This window comes from Heloderma suspectum, chromosome 7 (genome assembly GCF_057233095.1).
Source record: "Heloderma suspectum isolate Gila_16-S chromosome 7, 16-S_ref, whole genome shotgun sequence".
Classification (NCBI taxonomy): domain Eukaryota; kingdom Metazoa; phylum Chordata; class Lepidosauria; order Squamata; family Helodermatidae; genus Heloderma; species Heloderma suspectum.
Genome location: NC_139464.1, coordinates 104,881,650 through 104,907,063, shown reverse-complemented (window position 1 = coordinate 104,907,063; position 25,414 = coordinate 104,881,650). Strand labels below are relative to the sequence as shown.

The following is a 25,414-nucleotide window of genomic DNA, read 5'->3' as shown; positions in this document are numbered from 1 at the left end:
GCTGGGGCCTCTGAGATAGGGATACCAGAAATGCGTCCCTGGATCTGTGATGGAACTCTATGGAGTAGCCCTCTCTGATCGTGTTTAGTGCTGGGAGGTCGGCGTCCCGGCTTCCTGGTGAAAGGAAGTGATATAGCCTCCCACTATCAGAGGACTGGCCCTATCAGTATTGCTGATGGCTGCCTTTGGAGGTTTGGGTGGCTGTAGAACTGGGGATGGCAAGGATTGGGTCTTGTCTGTGAAGAAGGAAAGGGGATCAGACCGGCTTGAAATGCAGTCTCTGGAGTGGAAGGGGGCCCAACTTGGTTGAAAGAAACAAAAGGAGCATCTAGGCTGCCTTCTCTTTTCCTTCTTGTTAGAAATAGGCATGACTTTGTCCTTGTTGCCTACTAGAATATCTTTAAGTGCTTCTTCCCCAAAGAGCATCCTTAAAGGGTACTGTGGCCAAGTTAGCCATGGAAGGTGTATCAATATACCAGTGTTTAAGCCAGGTCAACCTTCTGGCCACTGTGTCTGCTGTAATGGCCCCAGCTGCAACGGTAACTTTTTCTAGTGTGGTGGCAGGGTATAAGAGTTATAAGGCTTGTGGAAACCTCTTTGCAGGGATTTGCAATCTAAATCTGTGTTCTGTAGAATATTTTTGATCCAGAGGAGAGACACCTGGACAAAGACTGAAGATGTAGATGATGCCCTGATGGCCAGTTGATGCTGCCTCATGGGCCTTTTTTAGGGCCATGTCACAGACCTGTATCCTTTAGTGGCAATTCCCTGCCTTTGAGCATAATTGCCCCTAATGGGGGCCACACAGGGGCATCTACCAGGAGTACCTTTAGGCCTTCCATGGGCTGTTGGAATAAGGTACAGAGCCTGTGAGTAACACTGTGGGCTTCTGAGTCCTCTAGGGGCATGTCCCACTCTGCCTTAATTGCCTTGTCAAAGGAAGGCGGAATTGGTACTTCCCTGTTAGGTGTCTTGGCCTCTGGGAAGATGGAAGGCTTCCCATGCTGCTGCCTTGGGAACTGCCTGGTGAACTGCTGAGCCTTCTCCTGTGGGAACGACTGAAGACCTAAAGATGCCATGGCCCTTGAGAGCAAAAGAAGAAAAGCCTCATTACCAGATAGCCTAGTGGTGGTGGATTCCCCGACTTGGCTACGATCTGACCATTCTCCCTCCTACACATTGGATATTGCCCATGGAATAGATTGAAGGCTAGCAGAATCAACATTGCTGCTGCGTGATTTGCCAGCCAGTAAGCTGCGGGGGTGGGGGCTGAATCCCCAGAAGAATGAGGAGGGGCTGTGTCTCGCAGTGGAAGGCTTGCGCCTAAGCACTTTCCCCCTTATTCCTTCATGCAGGGGATGGGGATGGGGGAGGAATGTGAGGGCTGCACGCACTTACCTCGTTCAGCGTGGCACCTTGTCAGCGCCTGCTGCTGGATTTGAGGCTGGGCTGAGCTTGGCCTGAACCCATTGTGGTGGCTGAGGCTGGGCCTGTTGCTGCTACAGAAGTTAGTTGGCAAGTTCACTGATTACCACCCGCCTTATTCTTTGAATAATTTGCTCCTCTAGGAAGGAAGGTTGGATGGTGAAGGGGGTTGACTCGAAAGCTGTAAAAGAACCCTGTACCCACGATTCCTAATGCGAAGAGAAAACTCCCTGGAAAAGACCCTGATGCTGGGAAAGACTGAGGGCAAAAGGAGAAGGGGACGGCAGAGGATGAGATGGCTAGATAGCATCACCGATGCAATGAATATGAACTTGAGCACGCTCCGGGAGAGAGCGCAGGACAGGAAGGCCTGGCGTGCTGTGGTCCACGGGGTCACGAAGGGTCGGACACAACTGAACAACAACAACAACCCACGATTACCTGCTGTGGCAAAATATGGAAGCACTGGCGTTGCCCTGCTTGGACAGTGTGCATGTGTGGGGAGACCTTGCTCAGTGGATATGAACACCCTCTGGTGGCCAACGGCAGTGCCAACATGGCTACAAACGGGGCTTCCTTTTTGGTGGGCTAAAAGAACAGACAACACAGGGATTACTGTGAGGCCAGCTGGCCGTTCTGTAGCGGCAGTCGGACTGGCAGCAGCAGCGGAGGTGGGCTAGGACTGTGGACAGCCTGCAGCGTGCATTCACTGCTTTCCACTACTCTGACTTGAGTTTTCTACCTTCTGCTTTTTATGCTCGGATGACTTCTCTGAGTGCTTGTCTGATGAAGCCATCTGGGAGAGAGGGGGAAGGAAGCCAGAGGTGGGGAAAGGAGCGGGGTCATGAGTGGAAAAATAAGGACCAAAAAGAAGAAATAAGGGTCAGAGAACATAAAGGAGTAGAAATAAATCTGAGAGCATACAAAGGCTAAATAGAGAGAGCAAGAGGAGAGCTCTGTCCTGGGCAAAAGACGGGAAGAACTAGGGGTAGAGCTACAGGACAACTAGCCTCAAGCAAAGTTCTGTGGTCACATGATCCCTGCCTTTCCTGGGCAGTGGGGGGAGTTAACCCATTCATGGATGCCTCTCACACCAAACAGAATATCTGTTCTAAAAGGTAAATGACTGTAAATTACTTATAATAGGTTCTTCCCCAGCCCCTGACCCCCCCATGTATGGATTTCAAGCCCAATAATAATCAAGCCATCATGCCCACTCACCCAGAGTTTGTAGCACAGAAAGGAGTTATTAGAGGCTGCATTGGATTATTTCATCAGACCTTAAACTAGTATTACTTCAATGCTAAATGAGACAGAGTGTCATGCACATGCAATTCATACAACTGTCTAATGCTAGAAGACAGAGTCCTTTCATCTGAGAAGAAAAGAAACTGGCAGCAAGAGGGGTGCACAGAAGATGAGCCATGGCAGATGCAAACAGCTAGGTGTGGGAGATCATACAGAATACTTATTTACAATGCTGCTTTACTTTAGATATTATTCAACACCAACCGTAGCATTAACATTCTAAGTTTGTATCTCAGTGGCTTTTAAAATTATAGTTCTTTTTTGTACAATCACCTGTAGTCATTTTGGATTAAAAACTTTTACAAATTTGTTGAACTTTTAACCTTCAATTTAAAAACCAAAGCTATAAACCAGGAACGCACACATGCTGACCTTGGGGGCGATCCAATCTCCAACTCATCTGTTTAAAAAAACAACAAACCAAGCCAGACTGAAGGGTAGAGTCTTTGTTCACTCCTGTAATTGGCTTTGAAAATGACTACAGGGGTCTGGAGTTGCTCCCAGTAGTGGTCTTGACACAGGGGTTACATTGAAGTTCCAACTGCTTGCAGCTGCAATATGACAGAGGGCAGTTATATGTTCAAAGTGTGTGTGTTTGCGTGTATGGCTCTCATGCGCAAGTGTGAGACTTCAAGGGAAAAGTTCTGTATTCTATATTTTTTTAAAAGGAACTGTTCCATGTCAAAATTAACTATGCACCTTGCATATACTGGCAGAAACAGAATGCATTCTGCAAACTAGTAATGGGAACAGGGAAAGAGCTATGCAAACCAATGAAGCCCCTTCAACAAGTTTTTTTTCCAGATGTTAAACAGGCCAAAGCTTAGAAAGTGGTGCTGGGTTTTACAGGGACAATGCTGTCACCACCCTGCACAGAATGCAAATGGTTGGGCATAGGTCTCCGTACAGTCCACGGTGTAAGCGCTTCTGTAAAGCAGCTTTCTCTGAAACCTCAATCCTGCTTGTGTACCATATATTAGCACAGGAGTGAGAGCAGGATGTTGAGAGGATACCTTCCACCTCTTGATTAGGATGTTTGTAGGGCCATCCACTTTTTCACTATAGGAGGGAGCAATGCTATGGCTACTAGAGGCCCTGACCTCAGTTCCCAGAAGCCACACTCCCTGCTCCCTCCACTGCCCCCTCGTAGCCAGCGAGGCTCTCTCCATGCTGGCTATGTCTCCACGCCTGGAAATGGAGCGTGGATATGGGGGAAAGGGGAAGGTCCCGGGGGAGGGGAGGAGACTGCAGAAGCCACTTTACACGCCACACGGCCTCCTTCCCTCCCCCTCCCCCAAGCCGCAGCTAGATAACCAAAATCGGCCATCTAGCCAAAAATGCAGGGTGGGTGGAACGCAGAGGAGAGGATACCCACCGTGCTCCAGCCGCCCTGCCTAGGATAGTCAGCAGCCTCCAACTTTGGGGGCTGGCAACTATCTGGACAGGATAGTCCTAAATTGATGTTGTAGGAAATAGTTATATTAAACTGTTATTTTTTTGTGGTCTCTGTGCAGTTCTACACATGGGGACTGCACCTGCACAGAATCCATGTGTGATGGCACTGATGACCTCTTGAAGAACTAGTTACAGGAAAGCAACCTGTCTTTATGCACAGACAACCAAGGCAGGCCTTGTGGATGCTGCCCTTGGAATTTGGCATACGTTGCCGGGCAGGGATTTTACTGTACCTGCCTGCTGTCTTTACAGACTGCTCTGATTTGATTTTTTTTTTAATTAAGCATTTGAAACAGCAACTGCCATTTGAGGACTTGTCTAACAAATATGTAACTGTAGTGAACTATTTGTATTCACCACTATCAAAACATTCCAGGGAGCAGTACAATTCTGAAAAAACAACCACTTTAATTAGACAACTGCAAGCACCTCAAACAATTGGTTATTGTTACAACACAGGGAATCATCTCACAATCTAGGTATTGCAAAGGCATGTGAATAAATTTTAAATGGACAAAGTCAAGAAAAAGTGGCACCATAATTAATGTGTAAAACCAGAAATAAATTTACATTCATTCCACTGACTTCTAAAAGAGGCTAAAATACACCTCCATATTTTACATTCTAAAATCTGTATTGCCTATGAGTTCTCTTTTGGAATCTATGTAGCTTTTTTTTTGTATGAAAACACTTAAAATTTTGTGTGCAACTTACAAAGGAAGATTAGTTCCTCAATATGTCAATTCATGGGAAAAAATAAGCTAGTGCAATTTGTTTTAGAAACATGTAAAGCTATGTATGGAAGGCGCACGATCTTTAGTTGTAATGTAAATTTTGCATCAATTTTCTTCCTTTTCCTTAAGTGAAGCACCTTTTTTCATCAACAATTAAAAATTCTGCGCAAAGAATGCTTCCTAGGCTCTCTTTAAATTCTTAAGCCCAGCATATCAACCATCCTTATGAAAAAGCAGTGCCCAATTACCATACCATTATCTCACAACTGTAAAGCAAATGATATCTTCTTAAAAGCACTTAAAAATAGATATATTTTATCCTTTGAATGCTTAGCCTTCCTTTAAAGTGCCTTCTGTAGAATGAAATCTTGTAAAATCATCCACTTTCTTTCCAAATCCAAAATGGGCACTGCTACAAAAAGGAAAGTTTATGCAACTCCTGAAGTAGTTTGAAATCCGCTACATGCAATTTTGTACACTACAAGTCACTCTCAATTTAGTAGCTTTACTCTGAAATTTGTGTCCCCCATCCCACCTTTAATGGACATAAACATTTACAGGGTGCATTTACATACACTATTTTACAAGAACAATGTCCCCTTGCCCAAAGATAGAATTGTACATTTTCTCAATTCTGACTTGATAATGTCTCACACTTGTAAATTATATAATACTCAGCTAAAATATTTTCCATAAATAGTTACAAAACCTGCCAAAACACATAAGGGGAGAATAAAGGATGTTTTGTTCAAAAAGTTGATGTCCGAATGCCACACAACACAAGAAACAATGCTTAAAGACACATTAGTAAGTGTTTTCTGCAGAGAGTCAGTAAACTACTAGCTGAAGACAAAAAGACTCCTCCTCCTCCCAAGAACACAGTGCACAAAAAGCAAAATGTCAAACAGTACCTCAAAGCAAAATAAAGGTCTGGGGTTGAAGCCAGCTCATTTATAATCCTGTTAAGAGAATTTATGACAGTCACCATTTAAGTCTGATGTATGGGAAAGTGGGTGCTGGCCCAGTGTTATATCTGGAGATTTTGCTAAGAATTCAACCAAGGGTGCCTAAGGCATTCACCAGCTGAGGCTCGTTTTTCTGGAACCATTTCCAGCATGGGAATCAGGAAATCTGTAAATTCTGCAGCATCTTCCTGAGGCCAACCATACTTCTCCACAAGAACATCAAAGAGGCTCCAAGGTTTCAGTTTGGTAATGTGTCGAAGTTCTCCTGCATTTATGGAAAACAAAAAAAGAAGAATCAGTGCTATGATTATTAAGACGCATCTTTTGATTTTTATCTTGAATTTTAGGAAGATTTAGCCTGGTCATGAAAAATTAATTTTCCATGGTGATTTATTCAATAGCCAAATAATAAAGATGCTTTCACTGATATAGTCATTCCTTTAGTGTTTGTTTTTAGCTCATCCTATATGCAAAGGTTCAAGATGGACAACTTATTATCAAAAACCCATTTTTCTAATTTCCACACAACCCAAAAACGTTGGGAAACCCTGTCAGTATGCAATCATAAATTAATGCAACGTCATTCTATGCAAGTGAAGCAGTACATTTTGATGCTTGTAAAGGTGAAGACTTCAGCCACCTAACTAAAAGAGCTTTCCTCCTTACCCTCATTTAAGCATAGTTGTACAAGTCTGTATATGACCATGAAGATAATTTTCTAGCAGACAGCTTCTCCATGATAGTTATTTAACATGAGAGCAATATCCTAACCCTGTTGAGTCTCTTGGAACACTGGGTCAGTAGGCTTTTGCTAGTAATACCTCCTGCTATGAAGGCTGCCATCCCCTATACACCCTCACCTGGGAGCAAGTGCTATTGAATTGTTTATTTATTTGTTTGTTTATTTAAAATATTTCTTGGCCACCTTTCAGGGCAGAAGCCCTCCCAAGGCTGTTAAAGCAATAAAATATATAAAAACAGTTAAAATATTAAAGGTGATAAAAACATAAAACAATAAAAACAACAATTAAAGCCAACAATAAAACTAGCAACAATATTAACAGCAGTACCAGCAAGAATAGCAGTCAAATTATGAAAAGGCCAAGGTAAAATAATATGTTTTCAAAGCCCTCTTAAAAGTCAGTAATGATGGAGCATGGCGGACCTCCGATGGCAGCTTGTTCCAGAGGTGTGGCTGTACTTTGAGTACACCTACAGGCCTGACTGTAAGCTACACACTACCTGAAGGAACTCTACAGGCTTTTCCAGACATTCAAAAACAAAACAAACCACCAAGCACTATATTCACATTAGGCAATATCCAGAGTCATCAGCGTGGGGGAACAGCAGCCTTGCTGAAGAGAGAGAGAGGGAGGGAGGGAGAGAATGCACACAGCCTGCAAACAACTACATGTACAAAAATGTAAATGTGAAGATCCACAAAATGGAAGGACCTTGGTACCAGGGGTAGGAGGATTCAGGACTGATGTGAAATCTTAACTGAAGAAGGGACTTGATTAAATGGAGCCAAACATCACTCATTTGGATGCAGACAAAGTCCCCTGAAGAGACAGAGTATTGTTTCATCACTGCACTCCTCTATCTGCCCTCTTCTTTAACACTAACATTAAGTTAGGGAAGTACAGCATTCACACCTTAATTTCTCTTGCATGTCTTCTCAATACTGCCAGCCACTGAAGCATAATGAACACAATAGCTTTTACTATAGTTCCTATGTATAGCTGAATGGGAGAACTTAGCATTCTTGGCAACGTATCACTACTACCATGTTTCAACTACACAATGAAGAGTATCAAAAAAAGCATTTCAAGAAATTCAGTTTGCTGATCAGAAACAAGCCACAAGGTGGCAATGTAGCACCAGGATTCTGTCTTCAACTTTAAAAAAATGCACTTTTACATCCTTGCTCTTTTTCTTTGGGAAAAAAGCACATCTGGAATACCTATTTTGAGAAAACAAGGCAACCATAAGTAACCAAGAATATTCTTGGTCATAATTCACATGTTTTTGAGCCCCTTCTGATTTATCCAATATCTCATGAAATAATTTGGTGCAAAGCTGAAACAATTCCATTCATAAAATGGAATCATTGGTGGGGTGCAGATAGACTAGATCTTTAGGTCCCCTGCCTACCTGGCCTTTTAATCTTCTTAACTGTGTTTTAACTCTCAGCACCCCTCATTAAAAACCTGGACTACATCAGGGGATTCAACAGGGTCTTGACATCTCCCAGTTCACTCCGCACAGCTTATTTCCACCCTAAAGTTTGCTCAGATCCCCTAGCCCCAAGACTCGTCTCACTATCACAGACATGGCACCCGATTCCTCTAAAACAGCAAAAGGCACCAAAGGCAAGGATGACAGCCAGCCATGCGACAGCCCAAAGAACTTTTCCAACAACTGCTATCAGAACTGATTGCTTGTTTTGGAGCCACTAGACAGTAAACTGACAGAGCTATCTGCGAAACTGATGGATATAGAATCCACAGCTAACGAAGCCATGGACTTAAACCCGACTTAAGATGAAAAATTCTCAAACTCATTACCCTCACTCAAGACCTCCAAACTACGGTGGAAAGTCTGGAGAACCACAGTTGTCAGTTAACTCTGCATGTCCATGGTGTGGAGGAACGTGAGAGGGGCAGTGGGGAGGGGGATATGATCACATTTCTTATGGCCTGGTTTCCTGAGATCTGTCCAGGCTTGCATTTAATAGACCTGGACAATGAATAACAAATAACAAATTTTATGCAGATAATCTACCTGACAGAGACCCCATGAACCTTCTGTGGGACACACTGAAGGCTGCCTTACAGAGGCTGTTCATTCAGGAGGGCTCCCTCTTTAAAAAACCAAATCATCAACCAACAAAAGAAGTGGGGTTCCTCTTTGATGAACATAAACAAATGGGAAGCAAAGAAGCATATGCTAAACTAGTGCCTAAACAGGCAAAACTTAAAGCTCTTGAAATTAGCAAAATACAGTCCTCCCTAAATGATCTACAACACAGTTATTATGAATTATTAAGAGAGCTTCAGCTATTGGGTGGTAAGAAATAAATAAACAAACAAACAAATAAATAAAACAAGGGACCAACGCTACTTGCTAGGACCCTCAAAGTCTGCTAGCGCAACAATCCCAGCTATTTTTACAACAAGGGGTAATAACAACCGATCCTAAGCTTATTAGCCAAACCTTTCAGGAGTTCTATGCCACTCTGTACACATCAGAAAAACCTAATCCCTCAGCTATAGATACTTTTATAGATTCTTTAGATATAAAAACAATTAAGGCCAAACACAGATCAATGCTCAACCAACCTGTAATATAACAAGGGGTCACAAACTCTATTAAACACTGGAACTGCACAAATCCTCTGGCACTGATGGTTTTACAGGGGAATTTTATAAAGCTTTTGACACCTCAGTCTTGCAACCCTCTTTAATGAAATCCAAAATCGTGGGAAAGAGCAAGGGGTGGTAGTCATTTAAGGACTGTAAAGACACAAAACTATCAGGGTCCTACTGCCCACTCACAGTGCTTAACCAAGCTGTTTACATCCATCCTAGCCAAGCAACTGAATCAATTAATCACACAGGACATCTATATGGATCAAATGGGGTTAATGACAGGCCATTAGATGGCTGCTGCTAAATCCCTGGTCTCAATTGTATCCTTAGATGCTTTAAAAGCCTTCGATCAAGTGGAATGGCCCTGCTCAAAGTTTTACAGAAAATGGGCATGGCATGGGTGAGCGTTTCCAGACAGCAGTGGCCCAGCTCTACGCTACCTCTAAGGCACTCATCCATACAAACAAAATGGACTCTCTACCTGCATAAGGGGACAAAACAACGGTGTCCACTCTCCCCTCTTCTTTTTGCCATTGCTACAGAATCCCTGGCACAAACAATTCATAATAACCTTAAAATTAAAGGGATCATGATAGGGCCCACCACCCACTTGACTAATCTTTTTGCAGATGATGTCCTATTTCTTTCCAATCCTGAAACAGCTATACCAGCACTTAAAGAAACATTGGCCACTTTCCAACACTATACTGGTCTTAAAATAAATTATGATAAATCTGACTTATTTTGTCTATAAACACTACCTCAAACCCAAAAGAAACTTCAAAATATATCCCAACTAACTTTGAGACACTCCTACCTAGAATACCTGGGCATTCAAATACCAAAGGACTTGCAACAGCTGATTCCACAAAACTACACACTTGTTATAAAATAGATGAAACATAAATTAAGAACATGGGCTAGTATGAAGCTAACAATTCTGGGCAACATTGCCTCCATAAAAATAATAATTCTGCCCAAGCTTCGTTTCCTTTTTCACATGATTCCCATTCCCCCAGCAGATAACAAACTGAAAAAAATGGCAAAAACTACTAGAGAGATTTATCAACAAAGAGAAAAAAAATCTAGATTAATTAGGGCTGCACAGTACCACAGCCAAATGAGAGGAGGATTTGCTATACCCAATTTACAATTGTATTCTGCCTCATAGAATCATAGAATAGTAGGGTTGGAGGGGGCCTACAAGACCATCAAGTCCAACCCCCTGCTCAATGCAGGAATCCAAGTCAGAGCATCCCTGACAGATGTCCTGCCTCGTCTTGAAGGCCTCCAGTGTGGGAGTGCCCACCTCCCTAGGTCATTGGTTCCATTGTCGTATTGCTCTAACACTCAGGAAGTTTTTCCTGATGTTCAGCCGCAATCTGGCTTCCTGTAACTTGAGCCCATGATTCCATGTCCTGCACTCTGGGATGATCGAGAAGAGATCCTGGCCTTCTTCTCTGTGACAACCTTTCAAGAGAGCTCTTGTATCTCCCCTCAGTCTTCTCTTCTCAAGGCTAAACATGTCCAGTTCTTTCAGTCTCTCCTCGTAGGGCTTTGTTTCCAGTCCTCTGATCATCTTTGTTGCCCTCTTCTGAACCCTCTCCAGCTTGTCTGCATCCTTCTTAAAGTGTGGTGCCCAGAACTGGACACAGTACTCCAGATGAGGCCTAACTAATGCTGAGTAGAGGGGAACTAGTACTTCCCGGAATTTGGAAGCTATGCTTCTATTAATGCAGCCCAAAATGGCATTTCCCTTTTTTGCAGCCACATCACACTGGTGGCTCATATTCAGCTTGTGATCAACAACAATTCCAAGATCCCTCTCGCTTGTCGTGTTGTTGAGCCATGTATCCCCCATCTTGTAACTGTGCATTTGGTTTCTTTTTCCGAGGTGAAGAACTTGGCATTTATCCCTGTTAAATGTCATTCTGTTGTTTTCTGCCCAGAGCTCCAGTCTATTGAGATTACTTTGAATTTTGTTTCTGTCTTCCAAAGTATTAGCTATCCCGCCCAATTTGGTGTCATCTGCAAATCTGATCAGCATTCCCTGCACCTCCTCCTCCCAGTCATTAATAAAAATGTTGAAGAGCACTGGGCCCAGCACTGGGCCCTGCAGTACCCCACTCGTTACCTCCCCCCAGTTTGAGAAAGTCCCATTGATAAGCACTCTTAGAGTCCGATTCTGTAGCCAACTGTGGATCCACCAGATCACTGTTTCATCTAGCTCACTTTGAGCTAGTTTGCTCATCAGGAGATCATGGGGCACTTTGTCAAAAGCTTCGCTGAAGTCGAGGTATATTATGTCTACAGCATTCCCACGGTCCACAAGGGAGGTTACTTGATCAAAAAATGAGATCAGATTCATCTGGCAGGATTTGTTCCTGACAAATCCATGTTGGCTTCGAGTAATCACTGCATTGTTTTCAAGGTGCTTACAGATGGATTGCTTTCTCATCTGCTCCAGAATTTTCCCAGGGATTGATGTCAGACTGACTGGTCTGTAGTTCCCAGGTTCCTCCCTTTTACCCTTTTTGAAGATAGGGACCACATTAGCCCTCCTCCAGTCATCTGGCACTTCACCCGTCCTCCAAGATTTCTCAAAGAGAATAAACAGCAGTTCTGAGAGTTCTTCTGCCAGTTCCTTTATTACTCTAGGATGCAGTTCATCTGGCCCTAGAGATCTGAACTCATTCAAAGTAATTAGGTGTTCCTTGACCATATGCCTATCGATCTCAAGCTGCAATCCCGCCCCTTCAGCCTGTACTTCGCCCTTGCCAGGGGAGGGTCATAAACCCTCTTTTGGGAGAAGACTGAGCCAAAATAGGAATTGAGCACCTCTGCCTTTTCTTTGTCATCTGTTATCATTTTGCTATCCTCCTTACTTAACAGCTGAACCACCATTTCTTCTCTCTGTCTTTTACTATGCACGTATCGGAAGAAAGCCTTTTTGTTGTTTTTAGCATCCCTTGCTAACCTCAGCTCGTTCTCAGCTTTAGCCTTCCTGACGCCATCCCTGCAATTCTGTGCTACCTGCCTGTACTCTTCCTTTGTTGCTTGGCCTTCTTTCCACTTCCTATATGTGTCCTTTTTTGTTTTCAGGTCATCTCTAAGCTTTTTGTGATGTCACACTGGCTGCTTCTGTTTTCCTCCTTTTCTTCTTGTTGGAATTGGTTATAATTGTGCCTTGAGCATTTCCTTTTTCAAAAGTTCCCACCCATCTTGGACTCCTTTTCTCGTTAGCTTGCTTGCCATGGGACCTTACTGATCATTGTTCTGAGTTTACTAAAATCAGCTTTCCTAAAATCCAGGGTACGCGTTTGACTACACTCGGCTTTTGCTTCCTTTAGAACCAAGAACTCAAGTACAACATGGTCGCTTTCCCCCAGAGTTCCTGCAACTGCTACTTTATCCACTAAGTCATCTCTGTTGGTTAGGATCAAGTCAAGGATAGCTGATCCTCTAGTTCCTTCCTCTACTTTCTGTAGGAGGAAGTTATCCGCCACACAACTCAGGAATCTCTTGGAGGGGCCATGTTTTGCAGAATTTGTCTCCCAACAAATATCAGGGAAATTGAAGTCCCCCATTACTACTACATTGTGCTTCCTTAAAAACATTGGCTATTTGCTTTTCAAAAGTTTCATCCTCATCTTCTCCTTGACCGGGTGGCCGGTAGTAGACTCCGACCACCAGGTTCCTCTTATTCTTTGCTCCATTTATTTTAACCCAGAAGTTCTCAATGGGGCTAACAAGGTCATCCTGTATTTCTGTGCAGAGATATGTATTTTTCACATACAGTGCAACCCCACCTCCCTTTCTGTTCCTCCTGTTCTTTTTGAACAAGTTATATCCTTCAGTTGCTGTATAAGAGTCATCCCAGCAAGTCTCAGTTATACCTATCAAGTCAATTGCCTCTTTCCAGATCAAGCAATTAACAAGCATCATAGAAATGATACAGCCATAACCTGGGTTTCTATGGAAACATTAAATAGCACCCTCCCACACCAAGTACTTCCCTTTAAGCAGTGTAGCAAAGCTGAAATAGAGAAATCTGAAAAGCCCTTTGATAAACCAACACTCTAAATTGGGAAACCATGGGCCAGATTTCTTGCTTCCTCCCCCTCCCCACTGTACCCAATTTTAGACAGCCCTAATCAGCACAGTTCCTGGGTTGGAGGGAGAGAGGAGTTCTCCATGATAGAAACTTGGTTTATAAGGGGATAGCCATCTCCCTCCCTATCCTGAAGGCATGTCTACAAGGGGTTAGGGTTTCTTAGCTACAAAAACACCAAATAATCATTTTTTCTAAAACACTAGTTAGAGAAGAAGGTATTCCTGGAGTGCTAACAATCTTTGAAAATGCATGCTTACCCCAGACTATTTCCATGAAAGGTTTAGTCTCCATATTATATAAATGGTTAATCGATCTCATCCAAGGAAACTCATCAGGGCTAAAATTAGTGGGAAGCAGAGCTGACCACATCTATAAGGGAACACCAATGGTTGTGCCTCTGGTCTACCCCCCACCCCACCCTTTATACACTTTCAGCACAAATAAGGGAAGCCACAACAAAGGTAATTCACTGGTGGCACTTCACCCTGACTAAAAACCACAATTTTAAAAAATCTCTTTCATCACTGCGCTGGAGAGGATGTGGTCACATTGGTTCCTTAATACATATGTGGCAATTATGTCCAATAGTTGTAGATTTTTGGAACCAAGTCCTTTCTACAATACCTGAAATTACAACGGCAGATTAAGAACTGTGGAGCCCTACACCTACTTTCAATGTTCAAAGATGAGAACAACTTTTAAATGAAAACTAGATTGCTGTTATGCTTGGAGCTGCCCGACCTGAGCTTGCATTACATTGGAAATCATCATATATCAATACAAAAAGTGGATGTACAGAATATGGAAAATAGCTCTTTCTGAAAAACTGATGCATGGACTGAGACTTAGAAAAGAATTGGAAAACCAAGATTTATTCACAGAAGTGTGGTATCCATTTATCGCATATGCAAATGCAAATGCACATCCGGCATCCCTTGCTTCTCCACCTGCACAATTCAAATTCTGGAGTAATACACTGCAACACTACAGCCTCATAATCTATACCTGTTTTGTTTCTGTATTAACTTAAAACTCAGTTTTTAAAAATGGATTAATTTGTTTATGCAGAGCTTATTCTCAAGGTAATAATGTCCAGGAGTGGACATTTAAATTTATTTATGTCTATTTCTTTATTTAAAACATTTGTATCCTGCCCTATATCATTAAGATCTCAGGGTGGCATACAGATACAATCAATTTAAACAGTATAAAACAATAAATAATTTAAACAGCTAAAAGCATATTAAACCATTAGACTAGCTAACACCAATCAGAAAATCTAACAATAAAACAGTTAAAACAGTGTGTAACTTTAGGGAATTCAATTAGTCCTCAAAGGCTTTGGTGAAAAGCCATGGTTTAACTTGGCACTGAAACAAAACCAAAGTCTGTGCCAATCGGGCCTCCAAGTGGGGTGTATTCCACAATCGGGGTGCCACATCAGAGAAGGCCCTCTCCCACATCCCACCATAGTGTATGTCTCACAATGGTGGGATGCAGAGGAGGGCCTCGCCAACAGATCTCAATCCTCAGGCAGGCATATACAGGGAGAGGTGCTCCCTCAAATATCGAGGTCCCAAGCTGCTTAGGGCTTTAAATGTCACCACCAGCACCTTGAATTCCAACCGGAAACGTACTGGCAGCCAGTGCAATTCCTTTAAAACTGGCGTTATATGATCTTTCCATGATGCTCCAGTCAACAGTCTAGCTGCTGCATTTTGCACTAGTTGCAACTTCCAGGTCTTCCTTAAGGGCAGCCCCCTGTAAAGTGCATTGCAGTAGTCTAATCAGGAAGTTACCAGTGCATGCACGACTGTGGCTAGGTTATCCCCGTTCAGGAAAGGCTGTAGCTGGCAGATCAGCCAAACCTGGCCCCAAGTACTCCAGGCCACGGAGTCCCCCTGGGGCTCCAGGGACAGGAATGGGTCTAGGAGGACTCCCAGCTACACACCTGCTCTTTCAGGGGGAGCGCAATGCCATCCAGGACAAGTCGCTTGTCCAGTTCCTAGACTTGGGAACCACCAAGAGCTTCTGTCTTGTCAGGATTTAGCTTCAGTTTATTGGCCCTCATCCAGCCCATTACAGCCTCCAGGCACTGGACCAGCACCTTCACCATCCCAGCTGACTCCAACGACAAGGAGAAGTAGAGCTGAGCATCATTAGTGTACTGGTGACGCCCCACCCCAAAACTCCTAATGACCTCACCCAGTGGCTTCATATAGATGTTGAACAGCATGGGGCACAGAATAGAAAGAACCCTATGACACCCCACATCTTAATAGCCATGGGGTAGAACAGGAATCCCCCAATACAACTCTCTGGAATCGGCCCTACAGGTAGGAGTGAAACCACTGTAACATAGTGTCCCCAGCTCCCATCTCACAAAGCTGATACACTAAGGTACCATGATCAATGGTATCAAAAGCTGCTGAGAGATCCAGGAGGATCAACAGGGCAGCACTCCCCCTATCTTTCACCTGGGGAAGGTCATCAGTCAGATCAACCAAGACCATTTCAGTGCTGTGCCCTGGCCTGAAACCAGACTGAAATGGGTCCAGATAATGTCCCCTCCAAGAATGTCTGAAGCTGCCTAGCCACCACACACTCAAGAACCTTGCCCCAAAAGGGATATTAGCGATGGGGCAGTAGTTCTCACACACCTCTGGATCCAGGGAGGCCCTTTTCAGGAGAAATTGCACTACAGTCTCTTTCAAGGCAGCAGGCACTACCCCTTGACCGAATGAGGCATTTACCACTCCATGGACCCACCCAATCGATCCACCCCTGCTGGATCGTACTGATAGAGTGGGTCCAGGGGGTGGTAAATGCCTCACTCTATCATGGGGTAGTGCCTGCTGCCTTGAAAGAGAGTGTAGTGCAATTTCTCCTGAAGAGGACCTATGTGGTGCATGACCTTGCACAGACTTCATGACCTCTCCCATTCATGACCTCCCTTACTCTCCAAGTCACTGTAGCATGCCATGCAAGGCAGAGGGACAATACAAGGAAGAGAAGAAAAAGGAGAAAGAATTAGCCAGAAAAGAGCGGATCTAGCATAGAAGCTATGAATCAGCATGCTCCCAGTTTGAAACTTGCCTTTGCCATGAACTCACAAGGTGGCCCCAGGCAAGCCCCTTATCTGCACTATGGGGATGATATGGCTGATCTATCTTCAAGGATGGATGTACATTTAGAGAAGAGATCCATTTGAGCATTCTAGCACATGACAGTTGAATCATCTCTGATAGTGCTAATCCTTTTGGAGGCAGGAACCTCATTCAGGCCTCCCTCTGCCCTTATGCTCTCAGAATTAAAGTGGGTACAACCTGCTCGCATGTCTGAGTACCCCTCTTTGAAATCTCACAATGACCCTAGTTTTCACTCTATGCAGCAATCTTTTACAAAGCTAGATTACATACAGCAAAGTAGTTTGTCTACAGATCACCCTTTGGGAAAACTTGGAACATTATCAGCCAACTGGTTACCAAACCAAATTACAGCTTTGATTGCACTATGTGGTGTATTCAATACACCAAAAAGGGCAAGCATTGTGTTAAAGGATCATCAAAGTTGTCTTGTACACTTCTGTAAAATTAATGGAAGTGGGGCTTGGGTGAGAGAGAATACTCCAAGTTTTCTTATTAACTTGCAATAACCTCTCCACCTAATAAATGCTGAAGCTCTAATGGAACAATCCAACAGTGATTCACCATGGTCCAGCCCCACATATATGCTCTTAAGCACTGATCCATCATATAATGTACAAGTTGCCAGTGTGGATTATGTCTCACATGATTACAAATGAGTTCCTGCTAATCAACTTACATTTTTAGGAATGGAGAAGAAGCTATCAAAAGAGAGAGAGAGAGAGAGAAAGGGGGTGGGGGGGAGGGAGGGATGCCCCACAATTGTCCAGGTTAATCTTACATAGTTTTCTGGGGGGTGCCTTTTGTCTTTTTCTTTACAAGATGTTAATCAAGTCATGTGAAATCACTCTTAATTTAGCACTTCCAAATATATTTTAAAATTTATGATTTATTGTTTAAAAAGGGACCATCATCAAGAAAAAAAAACATAAGCAAGGAATACTGAGGCTACAATTAGAATCATGTGAGGGAGACAGCAGGGCTGCACTTACTGCCCCCCCCTTCTGCCCCCCCCCCTTCATTCACACAGGGTTTGACCTCACACAGGGAGCCTCCCAGGGTAAAACAGGATTCCCGCTTTAGACCTTCCCCCGCCTCCAATGTGTAGAGAATGGTGGACCCAAGCATTGAGAATGCGACAGAAGGGATGGGGCCAGTGAGTGCAGCCCTGCTCTGCTCCTCACGTGATGCTAATGTCATGGGGGTGAATGTCCGCATAGGGCTCATCAGTCTTCTTGAACGGTGTTCACAAATGGCAGTTCAGGGCACTGACTTCTCAGACAAGTGTAGTGTTGTAGTCTCAGTCCTTTCAGGATAATATCAGAATGTGTTTAGGGCTTGAAGAGTCTTTCTTTTTGAATAGTCTTTCTTTGACTATTTGTACTTTGACTATTCAAGTATTTCAGATTAAAATCAGCCAACAGTGCATCTTAAATATCTTCTTTTTGTTTCAATGTTGCCAAAAATGCAGTCTTCTTTTATTGATTGCTCTTCTTAAAAACTGAAAATTCACATGTACGCAACTTTTTTAATGCGCTCTTAAAAATCAACAAGGCTCTTCATTACATATTTAAAAAGTGTTCAGTGTCTTCTTTTGGAAAGAGCTACAGTTTAAATTAGGGTTGCAGAAATACTGTTACCTTTTTTGGTGAAAAACTCCTTGGAATATTTCCCCAACATAGCGTATTTTCGAGGGATTTTCCCCAGCAGTTCAATGATCAATGCTATGTGATCTGCATTTGAGAACATTTCAAGCAAAACAGAAACATACAACAGTTTAATCAATACATTGCATGCACACACTAACACTGGCCCGGTACAGACAGAAACAGATTCTTATTGAAAATGCATGAATGCTATTAAATCTGGTGATGAGGGCTATTCACTTCTGGGGTAATTTAGAAAAGCAGTTCATTTTGCCAAAAGAAACAAATTAAGAGGTAATGGCATTGTTTGTGAAAGTGAAGCAAACAATCGTTCAGTGTGTTTCTAATATTTCCTTTGCAGATAGGGATATGTATTTTAGTGGCACAGGCTTCAGCCAGCAACTGCCAGTCCACTTCTGTCTGCAACACGGCACCTTTCAAAAAGAAGAGGTACTACCTCTGCGATTGAAGAATTCCCGAGAATATTTTCCAGAAAGAGCAAAGTGCCTTGGGATATTGCCTAGCAGCTCTATGATGTGTGCTATGTGGTCTATGAAGGAGAGAAAAAAGGACACAGGAATGGGAAGGGCAGGGAGAGGATGGGATAAAGGAAGAGGGAAGAAAATGGAATTAGTTTAAAAATCCAAAACGGTTCCAAACACAACCATGTTTGCAGAAAACCCATGCAGAGGTTTCCAGGACTGGCAGCATCATTAGTAGCACTTAGAAAGAAAACCAAATAACTGATGCCCATGTTATTACCACTGCAAAGGACATTACAAGCGAACAAGCATGGAAAATGGGCAGGTACACAGATGGAAGCAGGAGTTAATTCTGGCTGGTTTGCTTTTCATTTAGCAATTGGCTGTCACAAGCAGAATGTTCAGCATTCTAAACATTTAGTTTGGTGTCAAGAGATGCATCCACACTGTGTCAAGTTTTGTTTCTAAAATGCTGTTGTGTTTTCAATGTCTCCACACAAAGATGCAGATCTTACAGGAGAAGATTAATCCTTCCAAGGCCTAGGAAAGAAGAGTGTGTCTGCAGAAGTGAGACTGCCCACCTACTGATGAGACTTTACACTAAAGAGGAAAAAATGTGATGTTTATATTCTGAAATGAGAACATTTTTGTCAGTAGTCGACTTGAACTAATAAACTATGCCTCTTCACAAAGAGGCACAGGACAATATCTGGATGTTTAAAAGATACATACCCTCATCTCTGGAATAATCTTCACCAGAATGTGGTTCAAAGAGATAATCACCAGTCGCAAGCTCAAATGCCTAGGATAAAGCAAGACAGGCATGAGAAAGAACATCCTCAAAACAACACAGACATTGCCACCCATAGAAGGAACGATTTTAAACAAGCCTGTGCCTAGTTTTAAAATGCAAATGAAGATTAGTTAACTAAATAAAGAGCGTCTCCCGGAAGACCCCATAGTTCAGTGGACATGTGCATGTTTATTCTTATTCTTAAATCTCTATACCGCCCAATAGCCAAAGCTCTTTGGGCAGTTTATAAAAGATTAAAACCTTAAAAATACAATGTAAAACGTAATATAAAAACCATTTACATACAAAACAATTAAAAGTATGAGGGTCCAGGTTCAGTTGCTAGGCTGCAATCTAAAAAGCTACCTTAGGCACACCCAACAATTTGAATATGCCCAATGGAACTTACTTTTTTCTTTGAAAACCATAATACTATATCACAGTCTACTTTCAGAAGTCTCCTTAGAGGGTTTCTATTTAAGAATACACATGCTTTCTTGGGCTTACCCAAAAACGAGTTACGCAGGTTCTAGCCCTAAAGAGTTGGATTCAAGATCCACTCTAGACCAGAACTAAGAGTACTAGTCTAAGGTAACCAACAGTGTGGAATAGTGTAAGATGATTTCAATATCCACAGCAAGACTGTGAAATAATATCGTGCAACCTGCCCCAAGTCTGCTATGTTAGGTAATATGCATGAAACGTTTGAGATGTTTTTCCCTAGTTGTGCTCATTTGTCCCTCATCTACCCGTTTTAAAACAGCAGAAATCAAGAGATTTTCATCATGGCTTAATAATGCAAACATTTTAAACAGCGTATACAAGTTTCACAAAAGCAATTATGGCATAGACCATTTTTTTCCATGCACAACATTTCTACACAGAAAATCAGTTATGCAAACAAATATATTAACATGTGTTTAATTTGCAAAAAATGTTCTCAGTGTGTACTGAATCCTGCATTTTACAGAATATATTATTCTGAACTTCGTATTTTGTAGAATTCTGAGGAGGAGGTAAGGAGGGAGTAGCAAGAGAAGTATGGGGTAAGTTACAGGAGGATAAGGCTGTCAGTGGCTGCTAGTCCTGATGGCTATGTGCTACCTCCAGTATCAGAGGCAGTGAGCCTATGTGCACCATCTGCTAGTGAACATGGGCAGGAGGGCGCTGCTGCGCTCATGTCCTGCTTGTGGGTTTCCCACAGACGGCTGACTGGCCACTGTGTAGACAGAACGCTGGACTAGATGGTCCCTTGGTTTGATCCAGCAGGGTTCTTCTTACGTTCTTAGTTATAAATGGTATGGAGAAAGTGACTAAAAGCCAAAAGCAGAAATGTGTAAATCACACACAGCATGTAAGACCTATCCCCACTCAGTACTGAAGCAATTTGCAGTGACTGCTTCTGTTTTCGATCTTTGCAATCCTAAGAGCTAAACTTCTTTTTAAATAAGAGATAAAAGTCTCAGCCAAATTCTGCACCAGATACTAAATTTTACATTTATACACATCCTGAAGAATATCAGCAATGACTATACCCTTCATTATGACAAGCAATATAATACTCTTTTAACTGCCAGATGTGCCCTCAGTACATTCTCTTCACACACCCATCATACAAAGCAAACAGCATCCACCAACCTTCTGCTCCATTCATTATAATCTATATTACCGCCTAAGTGATAGATGATTGGGAAGAAATCTTTTTCATCTTGTCAAGAAAGGATTCCATTGTTATGAAGCTTGCAAATGACTACCTAAGAGCTAGAGTAGAAACACTTAAACAAAGAATTATAATTTTCCTTCTATGCTGGATTTAGAATTAGGAAAGAAAAATTAAGGACAAATAGAAGCAAATGACAAGACAGTTTGCTTGTTGACAGTGACCGAAATTTAGGGCAGAATCCCAAAAAACTTACTGAAACTGACTAAAAACAGCCAGAAATAAACTGAGGCTGCAATCCAGTATATACACTTAAGTTGGGAGTAAGTCCCACTGAACTCAGTGGGGCTTATTACTGACTAGTGATGCAAAGGTGGGGGAGCATCCAAGGTGAACCCAAAAAAGAGAGAATCATCTCAGAATGCTGGACAAGGCTTTATTAGTAAAAAGCCCTTCTTTGTACTAATAAAATCTTGTCCAGCATCCTGAGACAATTGTCTCTTTTCTGGGCTTACTATTGAGTAGACCTGTATAGCACTGTTAATTGGAAAAATAAAGGGAGACTTTTGCTACCATCTCTGTGCACCTGATCTAAAAGGTAACATATTCATTTAATTGAGTAAAACATGAACAAATTAGCCCATTATCCCACTATCTTGGTCCTACAAGAACCAATACAGAATATTTTCAAGCAAAGCTTAAAGTAATTGATGAGGTGATCTATCCATTGTTCACTTTCAGCTTCCAACACCTGGACAAGAGAGAAGTGATTAACCTTATGTTGTTGAACAAACCTGATAAAGTGGTCCTTCACACCAATCCACTGGCAAGGAGTTCCACAAGTCAATCCATGCATTGCATGGAAAGGTGTATCCTTAAGTCAGCTGCTTCCCAGTTTCATCAATTGCATAAACAATTCTATGGTTCACTCCCATGACAAGAAAGATCTGCTACATCTCCATATATCTTATTCAAACTTCTTGCTAAAATTAATGAGTCCAGTTCCCTTTCTCGAAAAATATGGAGTATCTTGAGTTAAGATACCATACTTGATAGTCAATGGGTTGCAGTAGATAGAGTCCTTGAGTGGGAAGACTTAGTTTCCAAGCCCCGCCCTATCCCACCCCAGGTACAAATCAGATATCTGTGACACTAGGCAATCACAATCTCTCAGCCTAACCCACCTCACAGGGTGGTTATGAAAGTAAAATGGAAAGCACCTTGGAGGAAAGGTGGCATTAAAAGAGGGGGAAATAATAATGCTAATAACAATCCAACTAATGAACTCACCAGAAAAGAAGTCATACTTCCTTTTAAATTTTGCAAAGTTCTCCCCAACCACACACACAGATTGCATAGTCAAAACACACACACCACAAAAACAAAAACAAAATACTAGAATCTGAAAAACACTTTGCCTACTAAGGCTACATCTACACAACCCACTTTAGCCATATTTAATTGGCACAGAGACCCTCCAGAAATCAAACAGAAATTGTAAAGTTATGAAAGTCATGAGATTTCACTGTCATCATCTGCTTGCCTCATTAAAGAACTAAGGTTCTTAAAGTTCCTAGAGATCCTTAGGAAAAAGGTCCACAGTTCAATCAGGATGAGAGGAAATACATTTTCCTTATGTGTGAATATTACATAAAAGTCTTTCAAAATAATGGCAAAGCGGTATGTAACTCCTGTGACAATAAGCAAAATCAATAAGAATTACAATTCTCAACGCTGGAAATGTTCTAAAATTCAAGATGATTTCTATCACATGTGGTGGATGTGCCTAGCAGCAAAAATATTTGGGAAAAAGATTAAAATCATAATTGAAAAAAAGGCTAGACTATACTATAAGGTTGGATCCATTACTCTTCCTTTTGACTTACACTAACGATTCTATACGTAAATAGCATTATGAATTGACTGATTACATGGTAATAGCCATTAGGTATGCAAAATATTTCTCTAAAATGTCAGCAATGGCTACACTTACTTTATTTATAAGGGCAAAAGAAGATAGGCAAAATTACAATAATTTTTGGCTCAACAGGTTACCAGTTATTGAATTTTTGCAGAACGAATCTGATAATGCCTAATGTACATCTATGTTTTGAGATGATCTGACTGAATGAACTGTTAGACTTCTGTTCTTGTATATATGTAGATATCCCTGTGTTGTGAAAATTGTATAATTTAAAATAATGTAGGGGGGAACAGCTTAAGATAAGATGGCTGTAGTAATAATATAAACTCCATTTCATTAGTTAGAAATAGCTTTTCCTTTTGTTCATTGTATTAACATGCTGGAAACCTGCAAAAGTCTTGTTGTGAAGTCAATTGTCTAACTCCCTTTCAAATGCAAATTCTTGCACAGACTAAGAATTTGTGACTATCTCCTAGCACTTCCCACTCTCAGGCACTTGCAAAATGACATCATCATGAACACAAACATGTGTGCTCTATTGTTATTCTCAAGGAAGGGATATACAGAGTATCTGTGACAAAGTAGTAACAGACGTGAATTTACTATTCTAATGCATCCTCCCTTTGTCCCATCATTCCACAAAATATCCTTCCTAGTGACCAAATGGAATGGAACTATGCATTTTAATATCTTCTGTAATGTTTCCTGTCTTAATTGTTGTTGTTTTTGGTAACACTCCTTTTAAAAAGTTAGAAGTTACACATGTGGGCGGTATGATTTTTCTTAAGTTATCATTACTTGAATACTTATTTATGTAACAACACACCTATAAATAAAACATACTAACAAAAATTGCCTTGGGCTATCTGCCCTCCCAATGGCTAACAAACACCAATGAATGCATAACGCAACAATAAGAGTTTGATGGTGGAGCCATGATCATTGCAATCACTTGCACTGGCTCCAATCCAAAGAGCTTGAATAAAGACAAGCAATGGAATCACAGTTCCCATTCTCATTCCAGCAGTGGCACTGGCGAGACTATTGGCAGCTGAAGCAGATTCCTGTACATCATGGCTTTCCAGCTGGTGTAACAACATACTGTGCAGTGCTTGCTCAGTCCTCTTCCCAATGGAATGCTTCTTTCGCATTCTCTCTAATGAGCAAAACATAGCTTGATAAAATAATAGGGACCTAGTCAATGACAGTATCATTTCTGACACGTTCAGCCACAATTCTGCTTTACTATCACAGCAGCTGAAATGATATTCCTCCTCTTGGATGGGGAGAGACTCTGCTTTGGCTCTCACAGAAGGGTCTCACCATATACACAGTTCATACTTCTGCTATGGTAAAACCAGAACAGTCTCAAATCCATTGTGGCAAACCTATGTTATGTGCACCCTATGTATGTAGGTCTTTTATCATGAAAGCACAGCCAGTTCCATTAAACTTTGTTACTTCTTAAAAGAACAGACTAATTAATGCCTGCTGCGTACCTTCCACCATCTAAGCATTTTGAACTGCATCACAGTGGTTAACAAAAGACATCTGACATGTTGCACATACCTCTGGAAGACTTTACATAAAGATGGACTTCCATATCACAGTGGAGGCAACACCACGGTATTGCTGAAAGCAGAGTGGTTTGTGAGTCTGCTGAGCAATACTGTTTACTCTTTAACTACTGTGAAGAAGCCTGTCACCGAAGCAGCCTTCATGGCGAACCATCCTCTTCATGATTATGGAGGGAAATTACGAGGGAGGACACACACAATCCCACAGCTTGATCGCACTCTCTTAGCCAAGGGTAGACATTATGTCTACACCTCTCCTAGCTCCAATACACAAAACATGCTTTTGTACACAAGAGGCGATATAGCCAGTGGGGTGTAGTGGCAAGAGTGTTGGACTGGGAGCTGGGAGATCCAGGTTCTAGTCCCCACTCGGCCATGGAAGCTCCCTGGGTGACTTTGGGCCAGTCACAGACTCTCAGCCCCACCCACCTCACAGGGTGGTTGTTGTGAGAATAAAATGGAGAGGAGGGGGATAATGTAAGCCGCCTTGGGTTCCTTGCAAAGGGAAAAAAGGCGGGATATAAATGCAATAGATAAATATAGCATGATGCCCCTTTTTAGTTGTCAATGCACATATATATGTATATACATATTCCTGGATGACATCAGTACACTCGGCACAAATTGGTGACTCGTGATAACAATAATAACTTGTGCAGGCCTAGCGTAGTTGGAAGACCTTAGGTCTACTCCTATGTACGTCCATCCTGAAGTACCACTATTGTGCTTATTAGACACTAGCTTTGGGGAAATCAGATACAGTAGCAAATCCACTTAAATCATTTTACCTGTAATCCTACATGTTACAAGTCAT

At 42.1% G+C, this 25,414-nt stretch overlaps 1 protein-coding gene across 8 annotated transcripts in view; it reads right to left on the bottom strand.

Annotated features, from left to right (window-relative positions):
• Window positions 1-4,576: 4,576 nt before the first annotated feature.
• The window catches only part of SRPK2 (SRSF protein kinase 2), a 144,874-nt gene continuing 124,036 nt past the window's right edge, over window positions 4,577-25,414 (bottom strand). For 4 of the 8 annotated variants that reach the window (XM_084811468.1, XM_084811463.1, XM_084811464.1 and 1 more), the window contains 4 exons: window positions 19,379-19,448; window positions 18,622-18,714; window positions 18,159-18,251; window positions 4,577-6,152 (listed from right to left, as the gene is read on the bottom strand). In XM_084811468.1, coding sequence (XP_084667594.1) covers window positions 5,968-6,152; window positions 18,159-18,251; window positions 18,622-18,714; window positions 19,379-19,448 — 441 coding nt within the window. In that variant the 3' untranslated portion in view covers window positions 4,577-5,967. The remainder of the gene's footprint in view (window positions 6,153-18,158; window positions 18,252-18,621; window positions 18,715-19,378; window positions 19,449-25,414) is intronic. The other 4 variants (XM_084811469.1, XM_084811465.1, XM_084811467.1 and 1 more) reach the window with 2 other exon arrangements.